At 41.3% G+C, this 23,838-nt stretch overlaps 2 protein-coding genes across 2 annotated transcripts; both read left to right on the forward strand.

Annotated features, from left to right (window-relative positions):
* Nucleotides 1–418: 418 nt before the first annotated feature.
* Nucleotides 419–2,403, forward strand: LOC140380476 (complement C1q-like protein 2). The gene is made up of 2 exons (XM_072464433.1): nucleotides 419–1,316; nucleotides 1,854–2,403. Exons 1-2 carry the CDS (start codon nucleotides 732–734, stop codon nucleotides 2,031–2,033), a joined length of 765 nt encoding a protein of 254 aa, XP_072320534.1. The 5' UTR covers nucleotides 419–731; the 3' UTR covers nucleotides 2,034–2,403.
* A 16,040-nt stretch (nucleotides 2,404–18,443) lies between these two features.
* LOC140380614 (homeobox protein engrailed-1-B-like) lies at nucleotides 18,444–21,184 on the forward strand. The gene is made up of 2 exons (XM_072464507.1): nucleotides 18,444–19,234; nucleotides 20,517–21,184. Exons 1-2 carry the CDS (start codon nucleotides 18,736–18,738, stop codon nucleotides 20,834–20,836), a joined length of 819 nt encoding a protein of 272 aa, XP_072320608.1. The 5' UTR covers nucleotides 18,444–18,735; the 3' UTR covers nucleotides 20,837–21,184.
* The last annotated feature ends 2,654 nt before the right edge of the window (nucleotides 21,185–23,838 follow it).

Here is a 23,838-nt window from a genome sequence, read left to right on the forward strand (position 1 = left end):
GCCCTGAGCTAGCAGAGTGACTTTATCTGAGTCAAATGCACTCTCACGCACCCTGCTGCTGCTTGTAGTCTACATGCACACAATGGCAAAGAGAGAGGGTTAAGATTTGGGTTGGATTCATTTGGGTTGGTTTGGGTTGGACATCAAGTATTCTTGCTGTAATCTATAGACACTGAAAAATCACTTCAATTAAAGCACAATAGCCAACAGATTAGGTTATTAGATGACTATTCATATGTGGATTTCCACAGGAGCAGGTGCATAAGCAGACATCACATTATAACAGTTCAAATGGCTTGCACAAACTGACATGGCACTGTCTTTGACCTCATTCATGGCTCATCAATTATACTCCTTAAATCACGTGAGAATGCCTAACAGTTCAACTAATGTGACATCTGATAAACACATAACTGCCCATCTCTTAATCTGAAGGTCAGATCGCTCTCTTCCGGTCTGAATTGCTTTACATCTATCCACATCTGGCCGTGCGCTCTCCTCCATCCAACTCTCCCGCGCGCTCAGCCCGGTCCCAGCCGCTGCCCACAAACCCAGAGACTGACGCCGGAACGTGGACGCAAAGGGATGCGCTCGTGAGGAGGACCACCGCACTTTACTGAGTGAAAGTCTCTGCAGCCATCATTCCCTCTCGGCGCACCTCCGCGGACTGCGCGCCGTCCATCTGTCCCGGGAGGAAGCGGGCGCTGTTGGTCGCAGTCAGCCTCTCCGTGATGGTCCTGTTGGCGGTGGTCATCGCAGTCCCTCTCTTCATGTTGCGCTCCACCGAGAGCACAGCGCACTATTATGAGATGATGGGCACCTGCCGCATGGTATGTGATCCCTACAGCGCCAAACCCGGGAGCGCAACAGCCATGAAGCAGAGTGGAAACGCGCTTCCACAGCCTCCTGTGGCGCAGGGGACGCGCGGAGAACCGGGCCGACCGGGGAAACCCGGACCAAGAGGACCACCAGGCGCGCCGGGACCTCCAGGACCGAAGGGTCCACCGGGAGAAAGGGGCCCCAACAAACTGTCCGTACCAACGTTAACCACCGGGACTACGGAAACCACTGAGAGCGACAGGAACTCGTCCGCGAACCCTTTACGCGTCGCATTTTATGTTGGTCTCAAGAACCCCCACGAGGGGTACGAGGTGCTAAAGTTTGACGACGTGATAACCAACCTTGGAAACCATTACGACGCGAGCACTGGCAAGTTCACGTGTCAGGTGTCCGGGATGTACTTCTTCACCTACCACGTGTTGATGCGCGGAGGAGACGGCACCAGCATGTGGGCTGACCTGTGCAAGAACGGACAGGTAAGACAGAGAGAAGCCTGGTCCAGCAAAAGCATTTGATACAAACAATTCCAAAAGGTTTGTTTGTTTTGTTTGTTGCTTTAAGAGAACGTGCCTGTTTTGGCACGTTCTCTTAAAGGGGGCATATCACTGGTCTATTCACATGACACATGTCAGGCTGAAGCGGTTTTAATGGCATCCATACACCACGGACCGCTATGTGGCTTATGAGCAGAATATTGCTGGAAACACGATTTCCATTCTTGTCATTTGGTGCTAAATCATGCTTGGACTAATTTTTACGCACAATTCGCGCATCGCATGCACGTCTCTCACCCATTTCCCCGTCTTGTGCACCAGAAATAACATTTTATTTTACCAATTAGTGTGCCTGCATCGCAAAAGGAGTCTTATTTGTGGTCAAGTGAACGCTCTGTTGGACGACACGCTCGTGCGTAAAAGCCAATTGTCTCGCCAGTGCCTAATCGGATGAGTGCCGTGTGATTTAAATTGTAGTTCATGGAGTACTTATAATGTTTTTTTCTTTTCTTTTCACAGGTAAGAGCTAGTGCCATCGCCCAGGACGCGGACCAAAACTACGACTACGCCAGTAACACCGCGCTGCTGCACCTAGACTCTGGAGACGAGGTGTACGTCAAACTGGACGGAGGCAAAGCGCACGGAGGCAACAACAACAAGTACAGCACCTTCTCCGGCTTCATCCTGTATCCGGACTGAGAAGTGGACAACACATACATGGTCATGGACTATATAACAGAAGAGTGTCATTGGCTTCTTTTGTTTCAAATGTCAATAGATGTTTTTATATCTTATGTTTAGTGTCTAATGTAATTAAATGACCATTTTCAAAAGCCCACAGACACAACGCTATGTAACATTTTGACTACTGAAATGGAGTTATTGTAAAGCTGTGTGTGTGAATCGTGCCCTTTGCCAAAATCAGATGTTATGTGTTTATTTCACATTTACAACAAGCTTTCACCTGATTTTCAATAGTACAATACATGATGGCACTTAAATTAGCCAAGACATAAGTGATGTTCAATGTCTCACTTAATATCCAAAAATAAACCACATAAAATAACAATATGGTTGTTTTGTTCTATTGCTGCTGGGTGCATCTGGTCACTGACTCTGTGTGTGGCATTCCCGGTGGCCATTTGTCTGCAGAGTTTATTCATAAAGGTCACACTGAGCCTTCCACTGCTGACCCAAATTTAGGATATAATCTTCTTCTATGGCACTTTTAGGTTCAAGTGTATTAAAAAAGCAACATTAATACATTTAAGAGGTTGATATAGCTAATTTAATCAAATCCTAATTGTTGCAAGATGATCTGAAATTAAATTTAAAAGTGCGCTATGTAACTTTTCAGATTTGGGGGGCTCGCCAACGTGCTATTCTGGAAATGTAATTTCCATTTTTTGTATTTATTATTTATACAGGGGAAGATCTGAAAGAAGATTATTTGCAAGTGAAACTTAAGACAGTGTAAACAAAAAGATAACCAGGACAGGCGATATTATCAGAGTAGATCCGCAGATTGAGAATGAGACGATAAACAAAAACTGTTAGTACTGAACACTCGCAATACTGACCTAACCTAATACTGATGTGCAACTCTGTCATATGTGCAATTGCTGTTGGAATTCATGTGCAATTCATGTGAAATTCATGTGCAATCTATGTGCTGTCGTGACACATATTCATGTGCAATTACTGTCGTGATCACATGCAATGGTATTTATGTATTTATTTATTTATTTGTCTATGGGAGTTTTTTATTTATTTATAGGAGATCTTCTACTGAAAGTGTTTTTCAGACTTCCTATAAGTGATCTGTTCTTCTGTATCTATCTCTGTATCTACCTGCGTTGCACCAATGAAATTTCCCCATGTGGGACAATAAAGGAATATCTTATCTTATCTTATCTTATCTTAAAACAGTGTCCAGATGATTACACTAAACTTTTTCTACATGGAACGATCCTGATCAAATGAGGGATTTCACCGACATATTTTAGATTGCACTATTATTTCAAGCATTTTTATCGCCAAGTCAAAGCAATGTACTACGCATCAAAACTTGTGTAAACACACTGGACTGGTTTGAAGCCCCAATGCTTTTGGCTCAGATCTCTTCTATAGACATTCTAATAATTGATTTGACTAAACATACATACTTTTAGTGCTTGATGCCTTGTGTACTCTGACTCCAGGGTTGGTGGTCAACTGACATCTATTTTTGACAACGCCATGCAGATTCACGTGGTTTTGCACAAGAACACTCGTCTAATGACCTTGAAGCATCTTGCAAATAAAGACTTTTTGGGGATTCCGCACGGCTACCAGACCGGCGAGCGCAGTGCTCGCCGCTCAGTGTAACGGGGCGCATCAATTTTTAAGCACTTTTAAGTCTTGTGCAATTGAACATGGGCAAGTCTACACCTGGTATGAGTCTTTTTATATTGTTATTCGGAACGCACCCTCCAAGGCAGGTCTATAGTTGAGTTTCACATTGAATTAACTTGTATTGAGATTGGCACAGACCTCTGTAAGCAGTCATTAAGAAGATGCATATTTTTCTTTTCCTCGTCGTTTCTGAAAAACAAACACAAAACAGCTGCTTACACATCAGGCGGGGCTATTCAAATGGAAATCATGCAGGACAAATATTAGCATAACCGTGCAGATAAACCTTGATTAAGGCATTGGCATCAAATACTTCTCACCTTGTCTCTGAAGAAACGCTGTTTTTACCTCGAATGGAAAGACAAGAGCTGTGTTATAAACAATGTGAAAGAATATAGGCAACAGTTCAGCATTGCTTACCTGAATGTTGGTAGTTCGATCCTCGCTCCCGTCAGTGCTGTTGTGTCTGTTGTGTCCTTAGGCATGACCAGATTGATAACCTAGCCTCCAGTACATAATTGTGTGGTCTCTTGATGTAAAAGTGCTATAAATATATACAACCGCAAAACTGAACTCTTTCTTAATATGTCAGTAATTTAATACTATTGAAATAAATACATCTGTGGCCCCATGTATGAAACTGACAACCCACAAAACATCAACAAATACACAAAAGAAAGATAATATGATAAGGTATGTTATCATAGTTATATCTCATATATATATATATATATATATATATATATATATATATATATATATATATGGGTTGTCAGGTTCATGCATGGGGCCACAGAAATAATGTGGTTTAGCTATACTTTTCTCCATGAAAAATATTAATGATTCAAACATTTCTGTTCCACAGTGTGGCATTAAACTATCTTGCATTTATTACATTTTGGGCATTTCAATCGCTAAAAATACCTTTAAACATGCATTTTAACTCGTCTTTCTTCAGATCAAACCTGTCAACGTTTGTCTCCATATAGATCTTTTTCATAGAATGTTCCACAAACATTAAACTTCCCTCCTTCTCCATGGAGACAAGTAGGTACATGGTAAATCTTTGAGCCTTCCAAATGTTTAGTGATTTTTGTTTGTCAATGCAACCTTTCAACTCCTAACAGACAATCTTGGCCTATCAATATTGCTATGTGAAAACCTCCATCAATATTTCATAAGAACCTTGTTGATACTGGCCTTAGACATGATGATAGCTTTAGTGCGTCCTCTGCCAGACCGTTTACAAATCTTTAGTCTCCTCAGACACATTTAGGATAAAAAAGTGTCCCGCTACCATGACTGAGACATCAACAAGGCTCTAACACGCACAGCTGCATATCTAACAGCACAACAAATGACACTCCCGCTCACGTCCTGGTGGGGGCGCCGACAGTGAGCAATGGGTGAGTGACAGGTGCGGCCCTGATGGATGAGATAAAGTAGGGCACACAATGCATTTGGGGAAGAGGAGGAGGTGCTATTGGAGAAATGAGCGTTCCAGTGTTGTGGCTGCCGCCGTGATCAGACCAAGAATTTGTGAAATTGTTTTTGTGAATGCAATTTTGAACAGGTTTTAGTTCAACATATACCTGAAGGTGGTTTAACCAATAGAGGTTTAGACTAATGAGTTCAAGATAAATCAATTTAAAAAACACCGTTCTATGGTGAACAAGGGAGTAAAAGGTGCTACGGCAGATCATTTTGCATGTATTTTAACCAGCTGTAGTTTTTTATGACATACATAGGCATTTAACTTCTCATACTTTTAACTTCTCATGCTTAAGATGCCACTGCAGAAAAAATGTTGTTGGCTCAGAACATCTAATGTTTGAGCTTTATAACTTTATAAATTATATATGTTTCTGGCTTTACAGTGTATCTTCAAATGAATGTGCGTCAGTCCTGTATTATCTACAGCCTGTCCGTAGAGGATTATGTTTTTTCCACTTCCACTGGGTTTTTTTGTAGTTTTGCCTTGCAAAGAACAGGGGATGCTCTGGGACAGTCATCCATTTGGTTATTTCCTCTGAACATTGGTTAAACAGCCTTTTTGTTGTTTACCAATGACTGTTTCATTGTTCGATTTTCTAACTTTCTGTTGGTTAAATAAAAAAATATTGAGAACTGCTGGTGTGATTTCAGGCAGTACGTTAATAAAACTAATTGAATTGAATATATAATAGTTACATAATACATTTTGAGAAGTTTTTCCAGATCATATTTTATTTTTTAATAAATGCTATTTTCAATCCCTCACTGGTATCAGTTGATATTGGTATCAGCATCGATTATGGATAAATGGAATTTCCATATTCCATAGATATAGGAATACAAATGTCATATTTTTGTATAAATATTCCTAAATTTACCAATAGCGTCTAGAGTTTGTATTGTCTGGGATGTACTAAAAATGAATGATCAAATAGTGATAATAACTAGATAAAGTGCAATGGCTGAAGCCATTGCGAGTGTCTGCATTCTTGCGTAAAAGTACTACATGTGTGTAGTAAAGACTTTATTCTTGTTAGACTCGAGCCATGGAATGGAATGTTCATTCCATGGAATACTATTGTTCTTCCCCTGGTTTCTTATTCCTATTATTCCTATTTTTCATGTTAATACTCGGGCATTTTTGACCCCCTGAACATTGATGAAAGTCACACATGCCGACGCCATCGGCACGGCCTGAACTCGCATAAAATGGAGCTTGCTGCGTGAATCCACACGGCCCGGCGCCACGCCCCCAGGGGAAGAACAATAGACTCGAGCATTCCATGGAATGAACATTCCATTCCATGGCTCGAGCCTAACAAGAATAAAGTCTTTACTACACACATGTAATACTTTTACGCAAGAATGCAGACACTCGCAATGGCTTCAGCTGAAAATACTAAAGAATAAAGAATATTCTTTAGACTTTAATCTTTAAAGTCTCTATAGGGATGTAATGTAGTTTAGTTAGTTATAGAGTTAGGGTGTGTTGAAGATTGTGCTGAGGATGAGGAGAAAGAGGTTGTTCTAACGTGCTTTGAACTCATGGGCTTTCAAACACCAAAGCAATCCAAGAAGAACTTCTAAAGAATACAACAACATTTCAGGAATAAAGTCTGAAAAGTCTGGCGGTAATGCAACACTCGGATGCCAACCGCCATAAAACAACAACAACAACAACAACAACAAGAATAATAAAGCCGGTTGGTCTCTGAAACAACAACAACTATTCTAGTCACAAAGACATATCATGACCTCATGGGCTTTGTAACACCAAAGCAATGGAAGGAGTACTTTTACGGACTACGACAGAGTCTGAGGACTACGAAATACTTGGATAGTCTGGCGGTAATCTAACACTTGGCAACAAGTTTGGCTAGTCTCCGGTCTGGAGAGACGGGAGATGGCGGAGGAGAGTGGATCGGTGGTCGAAGACGTTCTGGACGGCGTGGAGGAGCAGCCTTTTCTGGCTGCACGTGCCCGGAAACGTAAAAAGTCCCTTAGCTCGTCCGAGGGTTCTGGGAATGAGCAGCAGGATGAGGCTGAAGCTATTGATATCCGGGGTGAGAGCAGAGACTGTAAGGTGATCATAAAGCTTGCACAGGATAGTGCATCCTTTAAGGAGTGGAATTCAGTGGCATTGTCAAAGAGCCTAACTATAGCTGTGGGAGTGATCAAGAGTGCGAGTGTCCTTAGAGATGGCTCGCTGCTGGTCGTGTGCAAGGACGCGGCTCAGCAACGGAAGGCGATTGGAACTAAACGTCTGGGTGTAAAGGACATTCTTGTGTCTGATGCTGAAAGAAACACGGTCAGAGGAGTTATCGTAGGTGTCCCTACGGCGACGTCTGTGGATGAAGTTAAGGAGAATTTGACTGGAGCTACGGTGGTGGACGCTAGGCGGTTGAAGGTGACCCGGTCTGAGGTAAGATGTGACAGCTTGTCGGTAATGGTAACACTTGAAGGGAGGTGCCTGCCTAGTAAGGTGTTCATTGGGTACATGTGCTATAGCGTCAGGCCATATGTTCCGCCGCCCCTGCGTTGCTTTAAGTGCCAGCGCTTTGGGCATATTGCAGCGGTCTGTAGAGGGAGGCAAAGATGTGGTAAATGTGCAGGAGATCACGAGTATGGGAAGTGTGACGAAGGAGCAAAACTGAAGTGCTGTAACTGTGGGGAAGAACATAGCTCTGCCTACGGGGGATGCAGGTTTAGCGGAGGAGCTGCTGAGGTGGATGGAATGGAGGTCTCTCGGGGTGTATCCTGTGCGGATGCAGTCAAGAAAGTTTCAAGTGACGGGTTTGGAGTGGGTGCAGGGAGGGGAGCCGGTGCTGCTCCCGGCCGGGGCGAGGTGGGAGGGGCCGGCGTGGCTCCCGGGAGGTGTGGAGGTTTCGGGAGTGGAGGTCCCGGGTGTGCAGGTTCCAGAGTTAATGAGAGTGCCCTGGTTGTGGATGGAGAGGATTTTGTGCTCTTTGTGGTGGGTGTTGTGAACTGTGCTGCTCGGACTCGGGGCGGAACTGAAGGGATCGGGATCATTGCTGGAGCTGCAGGGGGGTTCCTTGGAGCAGAGGAGCTTGATTGGGCGGATGTGGAGGGCGGGCTGGGGGTGCTGGATGGGGGTCGGAGTGATGGGGGTCGGAGTGATGGGGGTCTTCTTGTGGGGAGTCGGAGTGATCAGAGTGACGAGATGGGGGTGGTCTCCTGTCCTCGTCCAGTCTCGTGGACGCACGGCTACCAAGCAGGGACATCAGTGGAAATATTAAAGCCTATAGAATGAAGCCTAAAGAATGGAGCTGTACGATGGAAGCACCGAGCGTCAAAGGAGAGGAAGATGAGGAGGAGTCTCCCTGGAATAAAGCCGGTTGGTCTCTGAAACAACAACAACTGTTGTTGTTGTTGTTGTTTTATGGCGGTTGGCATCCAATTGTTGCATTACCGCCAGACTTTATTCCTCAGACTTTTCGTAGTCCTCAGACTCTGTCGTAGTCCGTAAAAGTACTCCTTCCATGTCGTAGTCCTCAGACTCTGTCGTAGTCCGTAAAAGTACTCCTCCCATTGCTTTGGTGTTACAAAGCCCATGAGGTCATGATATGTCCCTGTGACTAGAATAGTTGTTGTTGTTCTCAACATCAACTATTCTAGTCACAAAGACATATCATGCCAACCGCCATAAAACAACAACAACAACAACAACAACTTGGGATACCCGCCGCCATAAAACAACAACAACAACATGAAGTTTAGTTGTGTAAAGAAGTGTAATGTGCAATTTGTGGAAAAGGTACTGTATTTGTGTGAAAGTACTGCATGTGTGTAACACATGTGTGTCAGAGTACTACATGTATTGTTGAAAATGTTCAATATTTGTTGAAAAATATTCAGCCTTCCCGCGCGGCCACCTTCCCATCTATGTTTTCTGCTGCGTTTTGCGGCATACCAATGACGCTCAGTAATTCACAGTTGATGATTGCGTAGTTTGCGACTCAAATAGTAGTTTGTCCTGACAAATTGTAAGATTGTGCTGAACGCAGACCTGAGCAGGGGAAAAGGGAGAGAGCGCCTCGGTGACCCGGCTGCACCCCCTCCTCCCTGTAGAGACGCAAATGCTAATGCTAATGCTTAGCGTTAGCATTAGCGATAGCAATTTACTTTTGCAAATACTGAAAAAAGTACGGTATGTAAAAATGTCAAAAGCAATAAGACGGTGAAAGCGATCGTAAAGAGGTATAGCTTGTTGAAAGTGTTGAAACGTATCAAAAAATCCTACAATCCTAAAATACAAGAACATAGTGTCTGCTTTATGACATAGGCAGACACTCAATTAACTTGGTCCTGTACGCCATAATTATATATTTCATTTGGTCTACTTTACAAACAGAAGGGTTCCCCATAGCATCATGTATGAGATACCCATATATGGTATAAGTATAACTACTGTAGCATAAATATTTTGATGGCACACACAACTACAGAAGCGTTCATAGCATCACTGTAGGGAAATGTATAATTACAACAATACCAATCAATTTCCTTGTTAAGTCAGTGGAAAATATCATCGCTGTGTAATTGTGGTGGGTTGATATGTAAACGCCTTCAGGATAACCCCAAAACAGAGGAGATATTCCTTGGTGTGGACTGTATGCTGACTCACTGAACTGTCAGAGTGCAGTGGGTAAATCTCCTCTGTGGTTTAATCAGACAAACAAGGCCAGAGAGGGAAGAAATAATGACTAGATACTATATGGTTTTCTCATTTAAACTATGAATGTTACAGTTAAACCAATTCAAATGCATCGCAAGGAGACTTTGGGTTGTCTGAATGAATTTCAGGAGACACACTGACATCCTGTTTGTGCAAAATAAAACATAAAAACTGTAATACATCACAACAGAGAGTTTGAATTTAGTAACATCAAAGGTGTACTTTTTAGTTTAAAAAAAATGTCTCAGTGGAAATGTTCTTGCTGGACCTAAAAAGTTCCACGTTATCGCATTGTTTTATTCAATTACATGTGATTTTATTGCTTTGAGTCACCACTCCACTGATCTGAGCTGTAATTTGTCTGACATGAGCCTAGTCTTGTCACCTGCTTGTCTCCATGGAGATATTTAAATGTATTGCCATGTTGAACATTCTAGTTAAAGCAATAACATTTCCATAAGTAGTTAAGCACTTAAATTTGCAGAACATGGTGATGGTCTTTTTTTTTAAAGATTTTGTTGCCCGTAGGCTTTTATTAGACAGGAGAGGACAGGGTGAAATGGGGAATGAGAGAGAGGAAAAGGGAAGAGGAAGACATGCAGTAAATTGTCTGAATTCTCTCAACACCCCTGCCGGCTGCACTTGGGGACAGTATTTCATTTCACATTCACATCTGACCCTTTGTAGCCTCACATTTTCTACCTCTTACTATGCTTTAATTATCATAACTGCATACATTTTAATCTAATCCAGTTGCCCTCTTTTACCCAACACGATGAATTTATCCAATTTAACCCAAAAGCACAGCTGACTTGCAATTCCTAGTGGTATGATTCTTTCAATATAACAAGTACAATTTTATTTTATTTTTAACCCAAACACATTAACGTGTGCTAAATCTCTTGTGTCCAGCTCTCTCTCTCTCTCTCTGTGTGTGTGTGTGTGCGTGCGTGCGTGACCTTTGAGCCGGTCTCAGTGGACTCTCCTCTCTTCCTCACTGTCATCGCCAACCTGAAAGACACCATCAAAGATACAGTCAAACATTTAAAGAAGACTTACTTCCCTAACCTTTGCCCTTCAAATGTGACAGATGGAGACAGAAAGAAATGACTGAACCCACAAGGGGAAAAGAGAAGATGGGTGATTTCATTCTATAAAGATTTCCATTGGCTGTGATAAGAAGTTTACTTAATTAAAGTAAAAAAACGGATTAAGACCAATCTTGTGGGAAAATATTGAAGTTTGACGTGTACAGAGCCTTGAAGTTAAGGAAAGTCGAAACTTTTACTTTTTGCTTTTCTGTACAAAGACCGTGTGTGCTCGGACTGTGATTGTTGCATGTGAAAATGGATTACATATTCAAAAAGGCGAGAATTTGATGAGTAAATTGTCAAGCTTTGTGACTGGGGAGCGTGAGGGCACATGAGTATGTGGTGGCACACATGTGCCTGTCCCACCCATGGGACGCCAAAAGGATAAGAACTAAACTGAGTCTAAACCAGAACTAACAAAAGACAGGATTTAAAGAGAACGAAACTAGGACTAATTCAGTAATATAAAACTAAACCAAAATAATACTTATCAGTCTTGCATTAATTCAATTGCAGGTGTTCTTATTGATTTAAAAGACATATGATTAGTTCATTTGAGCTCAAGAAAGATCAATGATCATTAATCAACAATTAACAAGTTCCGCTGCAAACAATGTGCAATATCAATTAACAAAAACATTTAAGCCAGCTCCAAAGGGAGTAAGAAGAATTAAAACAAATCTGACATCTACCTTCGTCTCCATAGAGATAAATATGTTTAATGTTATACTTCAGACTATTCCAGGCAACGCAATATCTCATTGAAGACAAGCAGGTGGCAGACCCGCCAGCAGAAAAGTTATTTAATAGCCAGAATGAAGCTAACAGGCTAAAAGACCGTACGTTGGATGGCCGCATTACCAGACAGCAATGTGTTTCTGACATGTTGGACACTTTGCCTCCCGATAAATCCTCTGCATTTATGTGAATCATGCTGTTTTTTCCACTCGGATCAAATGGAAAGGTCAAGTCCACAGGCAAACCTATTTGGCACATAACCAAGGCTCTAATGGAAAGGTGCTGACTTGAATTGATGTGCAAAGTGTTAAATCAAGATTAACCATAACACTATAGCCTTTAGTGAACTGAATTACACTGATTATGTCTTGATACCTGTTAACTAGTAAGGTTAAGTGAACATTTCATCCTTTAAGTTGATGTGTTGAAAACAGGAAACATGTAAACAATGATAATGTCTGTTATGGTTGTAACTAGAAAATTTGCAACGGCTGAAGCCATTGCTAGAGTGTCTGCGTCTCTCCCTCTCCCCCCATCTCCCTCTCACTCCCTCCCTCTCTCTCTCTCGAGAGAGATCGTGGTCAAACCTCTGTAACAAGTGAAAACAGACCAAGTACTTCACAGGCTCATGTCCATGACACAGAGGAGCCAGTCAATGCCACAATGGAACTTGATCTAAGTGACCAATTGGGCAAGCCCAGTAAGCAGGTGAACAATGCCATAGAGGAACCTGGACTTATTTAGTATAATACTTTTCAAAATTTTACCTGACTTCCTGGTGATGGTAATAATAATAATGACAGCCATTCAAAACGTGTTAGCTTCCAGGCTATGTTAGCATTGTGTGGCATACACTGATTAAACTCTAAACGCAATTATGGTTCAGATCCTGTTTTATAACTCTTTCAGGTCTTTTCACTGTGACATCAGCATCTGGGACTCTGCAAGGGGTCAACAACTCAGGGGTCAGACACACACCATTCCAGAGCTTTATTCTTTAGACTTTATTCTTGTAGCTCACTCCATTTTTGTAGTTCCTCCTCTTTATTTTCCTGCCTCTGGTCAGGCGAAGAATAAAGTCTCTTTATTTATAAGAGTATATATATTGCATCGCTGTATATAAAACACAAGATAATCTTACCTGTTGTTGACAGAGATCCCAAACTACTAAAGAATAAAGCCTAAAGAATAAAGTCTCCCTCTCCCCCCCTCTCTCTCTCTCTCGCTCGACTGGCTCTGTCACAAAATTCTAAAGAGTAAAGCCTAAAGAGTAAAGAATAAAGTCTAAAGAATTCCGCAGACACTCACTGCCCAAATTCATTTAAATGGGGAAAACTAATACTTTTGCAAATTCTTGCAAATTCTGTGAAAAGTACAAGTTTTTCAAATGTCAAAAGTAATAGCACACGTACTACTGCGAAAGCGATCATAATGAGGTATAACATGTTGAAATCGGTTGAGGTGTTAAGGAGTTGAAACTGGCTAAATGGAAAATCATGGAAAATATAATAAAAAATACGTGAAATACAAGAACGTATAGTGCCTGCGTGACATCACGCAGACACTCAACTATTTATTATTGTTTTTTGCTATTATTGTTGATATTCTTGAGGTATTATTGACTAGATTATAATTTCTCTTTATCACTGCTACCGTAATAATAAAGCCAATAACCTTGAGCCCTGAGAATAGATAAACGTAATAGTAATGTAAATGCCGTATTTTCCGGAGTATAAATCACACCGGAGTGTAAGTTGCACCAGCCAAAGATAGAAAAGAAAAAAACATATATAAATCGCACTGGAGTATACATTTTTGGGGAAATTTCTTAGATAAAATCCAAGAACAGACATCTTGAAATTCAATTTAAAATAATAACAGATTAGAGACATGGTGAATAGGTGTACGTATGCTAACGTAATACCTTCAGCTACATGACGCACAGACAACAAACTCTCGTAAGTGTCTGGTATGTTAACGTAACATATTAACAGTTATTCAAATAACTATAGCATAAAGAACATGCTAACAAGTTTAGCATCAGTTTTACCCCAAATCACCCCAAATCATTATTCTTCCTCAGTGCCACTTCTAAACAACTCCGCAAACTCCAGGGTCAGCACTAGATCATACACTCATAACTCACGGAAGTGACAAATTCGGTCCCGGAAATGATGAATTTGGAAGTTACAGAATCCAATATGGTGGCCCTCGTGGCGGGCAGATCACATACGAGGTATATTTTCTGTCTTGCAGCAATACATTTCCAGATCATTTGGCCCAGCGGTTTGAACAACGGCGTGCCATGCTGTAGATTTTGGGTTTGACTCTGACTCTGATTTTTCTCGTGTTTAAATTTTTTAACGTATAGATTGCTCAGTCTAGTTTGTTACATTTTTTCCCCCCTCGTCTCCTAACTACTACAAAAACTTAGGGTTAGGGGTTAAGGTTAGGGTTAGGCGTTAGGTTTAGGGGTTGAGGGTTGTTAGGCTTAGGGGTTAACCCTATTTTTTATTTTTTTATTGTGGTTTGGTCAAAAATAAAAAGCAATCAACATTCAAGCACAAAACAAACTATGTGTGAAGTGGAACAGACTGTAATGCAATGAAAAAAAAGCTTTTTTAGAGAGATATTGCCTGAGCTGTATCAGCGGGACTGGTTTTCGTCACTTCCTGGACCGCATCCGTCACTTCCGTGAGTTATGAGTGTATGATCTAGTGCTGACCCAAACTCTAGAGGTAGAGGAAGTGCAGATTCTTCTTCTGCGTCACTTAGACCCTAGAGCGCCCTCTTGCGGTTGTCAGTGTGAAAATAATCAACATGTGACATGCGGTTGCCAGTGTGAAAATAATGAATAATATCACATATAAGTCGCTCTGGAGTATAAGTCGCACCCCGGCCAAAACTTTGAAAAAAGGTGCGACTTACAGTCCGGAAAATACAGTATCCTTGAGCATTTTGACAAAATTCGACCATTAATTGATTAGCTTCAGAAAATATCACTGCATTAAGGCACATGGGGCAGTTAAAATTACAACAGCCAATATGGCCTCTTTTGTTGAAAGCCAGTTCTGAGGCTTAGTAACTTAGAAAAATGATTTTATTCAAAATTTCTGAATTTCAATTAACAAAAATGTTAAATTTTAGACTACTGTCTCTTTTGGACTATATAATGTTATGGATTATTATTAAACATCCATGTGACTCCTTCCTACATTATTAGCTCAGCTCAATCCATTGCCTGCTTATGGCTTCAACAAACCACTTGTCACAGTCCAATAACAATGTCCAGCCCTCTGTCCCCACCTCTCATTAGGAGCAGTGAAAAGTCCTACCCAAAGCTTAATTATTTATCTGCATTAATAAGTGCTTCATTATTTATAGCAGGTGAGTGTGCGGACCAGAGATCAGTGGCCCTCTAACCGGGACTGTCCTCATTAAATGCATAAGGCAGGGGAGTCTTCATGTATTATTACTGAGAGGAGCAGAGAATGGGCAGAGAGACACTACATAGGACAGGGAGGGAAAGAGAGAGAGAGGTAACACTAAGAATGATAATAGACAGTAAGTATGCAAACATGACAAACTTTAGCAGACATGGAACACTGGGAGAAAAATACAGAAAAAAATAAATCTTTCTTGAGGACAATTGGTTTAAAATGGTCAAAAAAGTAAATGCAGTTAATAAATTACCACTATTATAATTGCTGTTGTATATATATTTTCTGAGCAATATAATTGTGACCCTTGTTGCATTGGCTTACTTTGGGAATGTTTCTGTTTTTTGTTCTTGTTTTCCCTTTTAAATGTGCCCACGTCCCCCAAGTCTCCATCATGAAAGAGAGGGAGAAAAAAAAAAATCATAATTATGTCTAACAAACTAAATTGAAGGCTACAGTGAATTTCAAGGTTTACGCTGCATTCTAGTGGGGAAAATGTGTAGTGCAAATCTCAAGTAAACTATTACTAAACCCATGTTATACAATGATTATATGTTTACAAATTGGGTAACAAGCATCAAATTTGAGGTTGTAGTTCTAACCCCCTTTTTTTAAATTTCTCAATATTTTGAGAACTATTGAACCATTTCGTGGTCGTCCAATTTTGTGAGGGCAGTGCCACTAAATACTTAATCCCACTAGATGGCGCCACAACCCTAAGGTTTACGTGACATGATGATGTACTCATGAGGATGTTCTAAACGTGGCATCGTCTGTCAAGAAGTGATCTTTGTAGTCTTTGTGTCACGTGATGCAGCCATGTTATGTTTAGAAATAAATGAATGGATTACACATATTGGATACATGCTTTCAGTTTTGCTTTTGTTTTCAGTTTTTCTGTCCAAAGTAGTGGTCCGAGAAGTTACTCAAGTTAGTTTAAAAGGTATTTGGCGAAACAGGTGAAGTTAGAGAAATTGGAGGGACAAAACATGAAATAATGCACACAATTTGTTTTTTCAAAAGATGAGAAAAAGATGAGAAATACAAACGCATATATGAAGGAGTGCAAGAAACAAAAAGGTTCAAATTATTTTAAATAGTCAACAACGCTTTTGTGCCTTGTTAGATTCACTCACAGTGGACAGTGTAACCAAAACCTTTCCTCAGGTAGCATCATTACTACGTGCTGATGCTAAACCCAAACCCGTTTAACTCACATGAACCTGATTTTTGGTCAAAACAAAACATGTTATTGCACCTGTCGTCTTTAGATGGCAGCACACTCCAGAAATACGCACAGATTCAGTTCAATTGACAGAAGCACGGGGGAGTCACTTTCTACAACGTCCGGGACATGCTGTCTGCATTAATAAACAATTAAAAACGAAATTACAGCAATAAATAGCCCATCAAATACGCTTTATAGTAGGCCTACATATTCTTACAGCCAGTATGTGACAACAGAGACTTGTTTCAATGTAGGCCTAATTATTTATTAATTTAACCAGGAAAGTACCACTGAGCATCTAATTTTAAGTGGAGTTTATTGGACATGGCTGTAGGGGAAACCAGAGTGCTATGCAGACATGGAGAGAACATGCAAACTCCACACAGAAAGGCCCATTGATCCCAGGACCTTCTTGCTGTGAAGCAAGAGTGCTAACCGCTGCGCTACCATGCCACCTAAATAGACCCTCTCACATATAGTGAGAGGGTCCAAATAATGATATGCACTAGACCTGTGCGTCATAACTGATACAGAAGGTCAAACGCTACTTTGATGACACATTTTCACTGAGGATAATTTACTTTCTGCAGCTGGAGTTTGAAAAAGGCTGTATGAATTTAAATTTGAATTTCCTAAAGCACATTATAAACATTAGAGCTTCTGTCTTACAATGGCCCATATTTATTTAGAAAATGGCACTCATCTCAGAACAAAACAAAGGTGTTGGGTGACCATGGGTAACAACTTATTTAATGATGTGTTGTAAAACGTGATTCATTCACAACAATGAAACTATAGGCCTTGTTCATATTAGATGTGCGAGCTCAGTCTACAAGCTCACGCTCCAGTGCACGTGCGCATGCGTGAACCTGCACCTTGCTATACAGGCTACTCAATAAAAACGAGGCTGCGGCGCGTATAAGTGCATTTATCATCCTATTACGCGCGACAAATCCGGCTCCCAATACATGAAAGGTAAAATGAATCACCGCCGTTAAGCCGTCAATAAAGTCATTTCTGTAAATGGTGTCTCCAAGGGCCCGCGCTATTATTCAACAAGCTTTATCAGCACCTTGGAAATTAGACGTGGCTCGCGCTCGGCCCCTGCTTCACTTTGATTAAGGGCCCTGCCACGCGCCCTGACAGCGCTTTGACTCGGCTTTTATTCAGCCCTTTACCGGCCACGGGCTCCAGACTGAACGCGCGGCATCAAGACTAATTAAAAGCTATAAATTATCGCTGGAGGAGCCTCTGGTTGGTGCGACAGATAAGAGCGCAATGAGTGCTCATTTACGCACAATGGCGCCGCAGCTAAACACCATATTGATACTGTCCTAATTGGAGTTTAATGAAGTAGCCTGGCTTACGCTCTCGGGTCGGGGAGGATGAAGATTTCAGCAACTCAACATGGCTGCTCTTATGATCAGTGGGAAAATACCTGCTTGAAACGCAATATGTAAGTCTTCATCAGACTTTAGAAACAACTTAAAAACACAGAAAAGTAGTTTTCGGCTGAAAAGGACTGGGCACGAGAGCAATAAACGTGAATAAACATGTAATACATGATGGTTTAAAAATGAGTATCCACTTTTAAAATCCAAAGTGAAATGCTGTAACACCCCAGTGTGCTTTCCATCCAGTATAGGCCAATATTTAACTACGGTAAATCAGTTTCATGATCCATACTGTCCCTTCAAAATTACCCATATTTTAAATAACATATATGGTGAAACTGAAGGAAAAAAATACACAAAAGCGTAATGCATATAAACAAAGTTAAGAAATTGACTAAAATGCATAAAGAATATATTAAATATTCTAAATTCCAATACCAATTTCCAGACATTTATTTATTTTTTCAACGAGCCACAGTGCGCTTACTTCAAACTGCGATGTGTACACGCACTGGTGCGTTCGGCGATCCGCGCCTCTGATTGGTCCTCTTCAGATGTGACAGGGACGATCTCCGCCACCGATTGGCCTCGTGAACGTGTGCGCTTCCGTCTGGGCGTGAGAGGAGCAAAAACACAAGAGGAGATGTGGCTGGGACTTTGGAGTGAATAGTGTGATATTCCGCTGCGCTGGAGACACGGCCGGACATAAGACCAACGTGGAGGTGCGCACTGTGTCCGCGCTCTCATGTCAAACATGCCGCTCAAAGGCAGAGAATAGAAAACTACTACACCTTTTGCTCTTTTTTTACCATAGAAAAAGCTTGTTTTTGCATGCAGTACGTCTAATTTGGATACCAAAAGGGGGGAGTTCCAACGCAACAAGTGGAGTTTGGCGCACTGAGGACAAAATACTGTGTTTCTCGTCCATGGAAGAGCCAAAGGAAGCGAGCAGCGGCCGAGACTCGACCGAGGACGAGAGCATGTCGCTGTCCCCGAACCTGCCCTCTCCACCGCGGCTGCTGCCGCACCAGGCCGCGCAGCAGGCCCACAGAACCACAAACTTCTTCATCGACAACATCCTCCGGCCGGACTTCGGCTGCAGAAAAGAGCCAAACTACCGGGAGAGGGGCCAGGCGGCGGGCCGGGACACCGGGAGCCTGTGCCTGGACTCCAACTGCAGCAGCGACAGCAGCTCCTCCTCGCCCTCGTCCTCCTCTTCCACGTCGTCTTCGCCTTTGTCCAAACAGAACTCATCTAAGCCGAGCGAGGCGCAGACTAACGGGACGCGCTACTCGGACAACTCGTCTCCGGTTTTGGTTGTGAGCGGCAACAGCGCAGCCTCTCCGCCGCTTCTAAAGGACCAGAACCAGATGCTGTGGCCCGCCTGGGTCTACTGCACGCGCTACTCGGACCGGCCCTCATCTGGTGAGTCTAGCAGGAACTGGCCATCCCGTACATCTAAACACACTTTTGGCTTCTCAAATGCTTTACTGGTTATGACTTTATTCCATGTGGCAAATTTTAACTTTATATTCTACAATTTAAAATAGTCTGGGAGATGAGTAGCAGCTTTAAATACGCTCTTCTAAAACGTGTGTACTTCTGTATCCCGTTCATTGACTTCACACTTGTAAGTCAGAGTAGTAGTTTATGCAATTTCGAAATGTTATTTTAAAAATCCTCTTTATTCCATTGATTTGGTTTAAGATGAGAATGATGATGATGAAATTGCTACACAAAATACATTACACATGAATGAATCACACAAACCATGAAAGATATAGGCCTGATGTCACACAAAGGAACTCTCAGCTCGGCATTAATAGATTACAATGGTTTGAAGTGAGGTGTTTCCTCTGACTTCACTGTGTTTCAATTATCCTCATAGTGGCTAATATTTTCACCAATAGCGTCTGTGTCACATGAGTTACTATTATTATTAATGTTAATGTTCGTCTCCTGAACACAGTCGAATTCAAACAATATTTATAGACATTTGGTTCAAAACGTTAATGTATTACGTACATTTCTGGCCCTGTATTTGTTTTCATCTCTGATCTTTAATAATTTAATTGTATTTTTTTGTATTGCTGTAAGTGTTTCTGTTTTGTTCTGGTGCTGCCCTCTGCCCTTTTGTAGAATTCAGTATTATACATTGGTTTACAGTCCATTTTATTTATTGCTTTCCCCAAACATTCTAGCTAAAACATTTATTATTATTTGTATTATTTTATGCAGGAGCTTGGCACGTGTCTATTATGTTAATTGGTGTTATCACAATACCATAATGATAGAAAAGTAGAAAATGTTTGTTTTGTTGGCTGTTATCCAATTGATTCCTTTCTTCCACTAAGTATTTGAATCATTGGTTTAGAGTGCGCACTATTTTGTGTTGATGAAGAAACTTAGAACAATGCGCGTGTTGTGTTTGGGCCCTTGGGCACTCGGTTATTATTTCTAAACGTATAAACGGACCTTTAGGAAATAGCACAGTTAGCACAGATGCCAACATAAATTACACTTGATATCAGAACAAACTTTAAACCTATTTGGATGAAAAACAACTTCAAAAACTAAGACGTTTTGTGAACTCCTTTGGCACTTTTTGGGGTTTGGACGTGTGCTTTTGGACACGCTGTTTATTGTGGAGTGCACTTGCAGCTGTGACATTTACGTCTTCTTGGTGTTATTGTTGTCTCCACGCCAGGCCCGAGGACACGCAAACTGAAGAAGAAAAAGAACGGCAAGGAGGACAAGCGACCCCGGACAGCGTTCACGGCGGAGCAACTGCAGAGACTCAAAACCGAATTCCAGGCGAACCGCTACATCACGGAGCAGCGGCGGCAGTCCCTGGCGCAAGAACTCGGCCTGAACGAGTCCCAAATCAAAATCTGGTTCCAGAATAAGCGGGCCAAGATCAAAAAGGCCACCGGGTACAAGAACGGGCTGGCGCTGCAGCTGATGGCGCAGGGACTATACAACCACTCGACCACGACGGTGCAGGAGGAGAAGGAAGAGAGCGAGTGATGCCGCGGACTCACGACAGAGACGCTTTCAAAAGACACCGAGGGGGGACTATTTAAAAGACAGATGTGTTAATACTCTATACATAATTATATTAAAGTTTATATAGCCACACGATCATGTTGTATATTTAATTTGGGCTACTTTGTTTACATCGTCGTTTTTTTTTGTTTTGGTTATTCTAATTATTATTTTTATTTTGAGCTCGATAGGATTCTGTGGTCGTTTTTTATTTTGCGTCACATCCTGCATATTTGCGTCAGAACTCAAAAAGCCAAAGATTTTTAATATGTTCATTTCATATGTAGTCTGAAATAAAGCGAGAACAGACGAATTGAGGGTTGTGTTTTCCAGGACTCAAACAAATAAAAATGCATAATTTTAAGGACTATTTAAGTTTATTATGTAGTTTATTGTGAAACCAGGCAAGATTTGAGATACTGAGATGTGCCTTGCGTAATGCGTAAAGGTGTCTGGCTGTGCGCACGGCTAAGAATAGAAATCTCAGCACCTTTTCAATTTGTCATTTGATAATGTGAGAATTCAGGATATAATTTTAACACTACTGTGACATTTTCCCGCACTAAAATAGGACACCATTTGTTACTAAAGCGGGAATTATGTTAAATCGAATTCATTTTTGCGTGAATTTGAAGTACAGTTTGGTGAATAACATAAAGCAGCGGGAGTTGTGTAGAAACACCGTCCCGTCTGGCCTCGCGTGACCCCGGGTTCAGGGTGATATAGGGCCCGGCTCGTGAACCCCGTGACACGGCGTGTGTGAGCGCGAGGGCTTTTGCGTGGGTGAGGCGAGGTCAGGCCACAGTGCGAGCGAGCACGCGTGGGCTTTGCGGGGGACGTGCGAAAAGATGATGCGCCGCACGAAACGATCCACGGAGGTCGAGGTTTGGAACAGAAAAGAAGCTGCAATGTAATTCTGACTGATTGCATTGCTAATTGGTGATTAGAAACAATTTTTGTATCCCTTTTTAAAAACGAAAAAGAAAAAGAAATAGAAAGAAAGAAAAAGTCTAAAATAAAACCTCTGAACGAGATATTCTGTATTAAAGTCCTTCGAATGTATTTTTGCAGTGAACTAGACGTGCCATTGTACTTTTACGCACTCTCTATAGTCTCTGCATCAGTGATAGGTTTGATCTAAGGTTCAGACTGCCCCTCACTGTTCCTGTTCAAAACATGAGATTTATTTGTCAAATAATTTTGTAAATATTTTATTTAAACACCGCGGGTTTTGCATTAGTCGTTTTGCACACATGCGCGCGCACACACACACACACACACACACACACACACACACACACACACACACACACACACACACACACACACACACACACACACACACACACACACACACAGTTCAATCAAGTTTGAGCAGCAAAACACTGAAACAATGACAAATGGACCGTTATGGCCTGGATGTTTTGAGCATTATCCACGCGCTCAGGCCAAATTTTGGAACAAGAACACAGAAAACTATCAATGTCAAGGCCCAGTTTTTTTTTTTTTTTTTTTTTTACTTTTCTTTATACACCCATCCCCAATTTCATTAACATACCTTCTATAACTTATGTTCAGGTTTCCATGCTGGTAACGCGCAAAAAATCCTTCTTTTCTCCCTTTTCTTTTCTGTAATTCTGTATTTATTATGGTTTTCATTGGTCCATCATGGCAGAACTATAATCCGGTCTTCAAATGTATACACGCATTTCTGTATCCGTTTTCCATTTTGGCACAATTTTACGCAGTGTATTTCTGAGCTTTCCCCTTCGATTTAGACATTTACGCACAGACGTAACCCAGAGCCACCTCTCCGTGCATCTTCACAGTGATAATATCCATTATTCAGCATCACTATATCAAATAAAAAGCCGTCCTCACGGGCATTTGGGGTGAGAGCACTTTTCCATTAGCTCGTTAAGAGGCCGTCATCCCAGCGTGGCGCATGTATACGTTATTTGTTTACGACTGAGCGCGCGTGCGGTTATTTAATTAAGAGCTAACGAGGCCGTGCGCGCGCGCCTGTGTGTTACTCACCCTTTAATTATTTTCCTCAGCGCATCTCGGCCTATAAAGCGTATATTTAATAACACTCCCGCGTACAGAGGCGTAATAATTGATTCCGATAAAGACAACGAGGGATTTGCCTGTTTGGTTTGTGGGCCATTCCTCCAGGTCGCAGAATATAATTAATATTTCAGCGTGTTTTACTTACCTATTTGTTTATTAGTCAAACTCAGGAGGTGGCCAGTGGAGTGAAGTGTAACAGTGAAAGACAGTCTAAGGATGATAAACGTGCGTAAAGCCTCATTCTAAGAGAGGGTTCATTTTAGAGTGGAAAGTGAACAAGACATAGCCAACAATAAAAGAAAACATAGACATATTAATTTACAGTAATGATATAGAATCATTTTCTTAAGGAGATTTATGTATACTTTAGGCACTGTGCTAGAAACACACTGTAATTCTAAAAAAAAAAACTGTGTGGAGTAATATTTTGCAATAGTTTGACCTGATTTGCCAAAAATTCAACTGAAAATTGATATTAAAGAAATATCTTGCTACTACAATTAATTCAAATACTATTATCTTGAGGCTATACACACATTTCTGGTGTTCCTTTAGAAATCAAATAATTCTTCAAATAAAAAAATATATATATCCGCTGAAGTTTGGAGCACGGGCAAACTAAAATGTTGATGGACAAATATTAAGTAAGGTTTGTGCTGAAAAACTAAACAAATACATATCGTTTTAATATTGTTCTTACCCCTTTCATAAAAAGTAGTTTCACTTGTGGATACCAGTGTTTTAAGATTGTAATTTAAAAAACAGAAAAAAAGATCTGTTAGAAATGTAGTTGCACCAATATGAAAATGCATTTTAACACCCATTAAATCCACAGCCAATACCTTTGCCAAGGCACTGTCACTTTCATCATGGTTAAGATAAAGCCCAAACCAAGATTTACATTTCTAGTTCAG

This window comes from Eucyclogobius newberryi, unplaced genomic scaffold, assembly GCF_026437365.1.
Source record: "Eucyclogobius newberryi isolate DKJ021-1_F unplaced genomic scaffold, fEucNew1.0.hap1 SCAF_1, whole genome shotgun sequence".
NCBI lineage: Eukaryota > Metazoa > Chordata > Actinopteri > Gobiiformes > Gobiidae > Eucyclogobius > Eucyclogobius newberryi.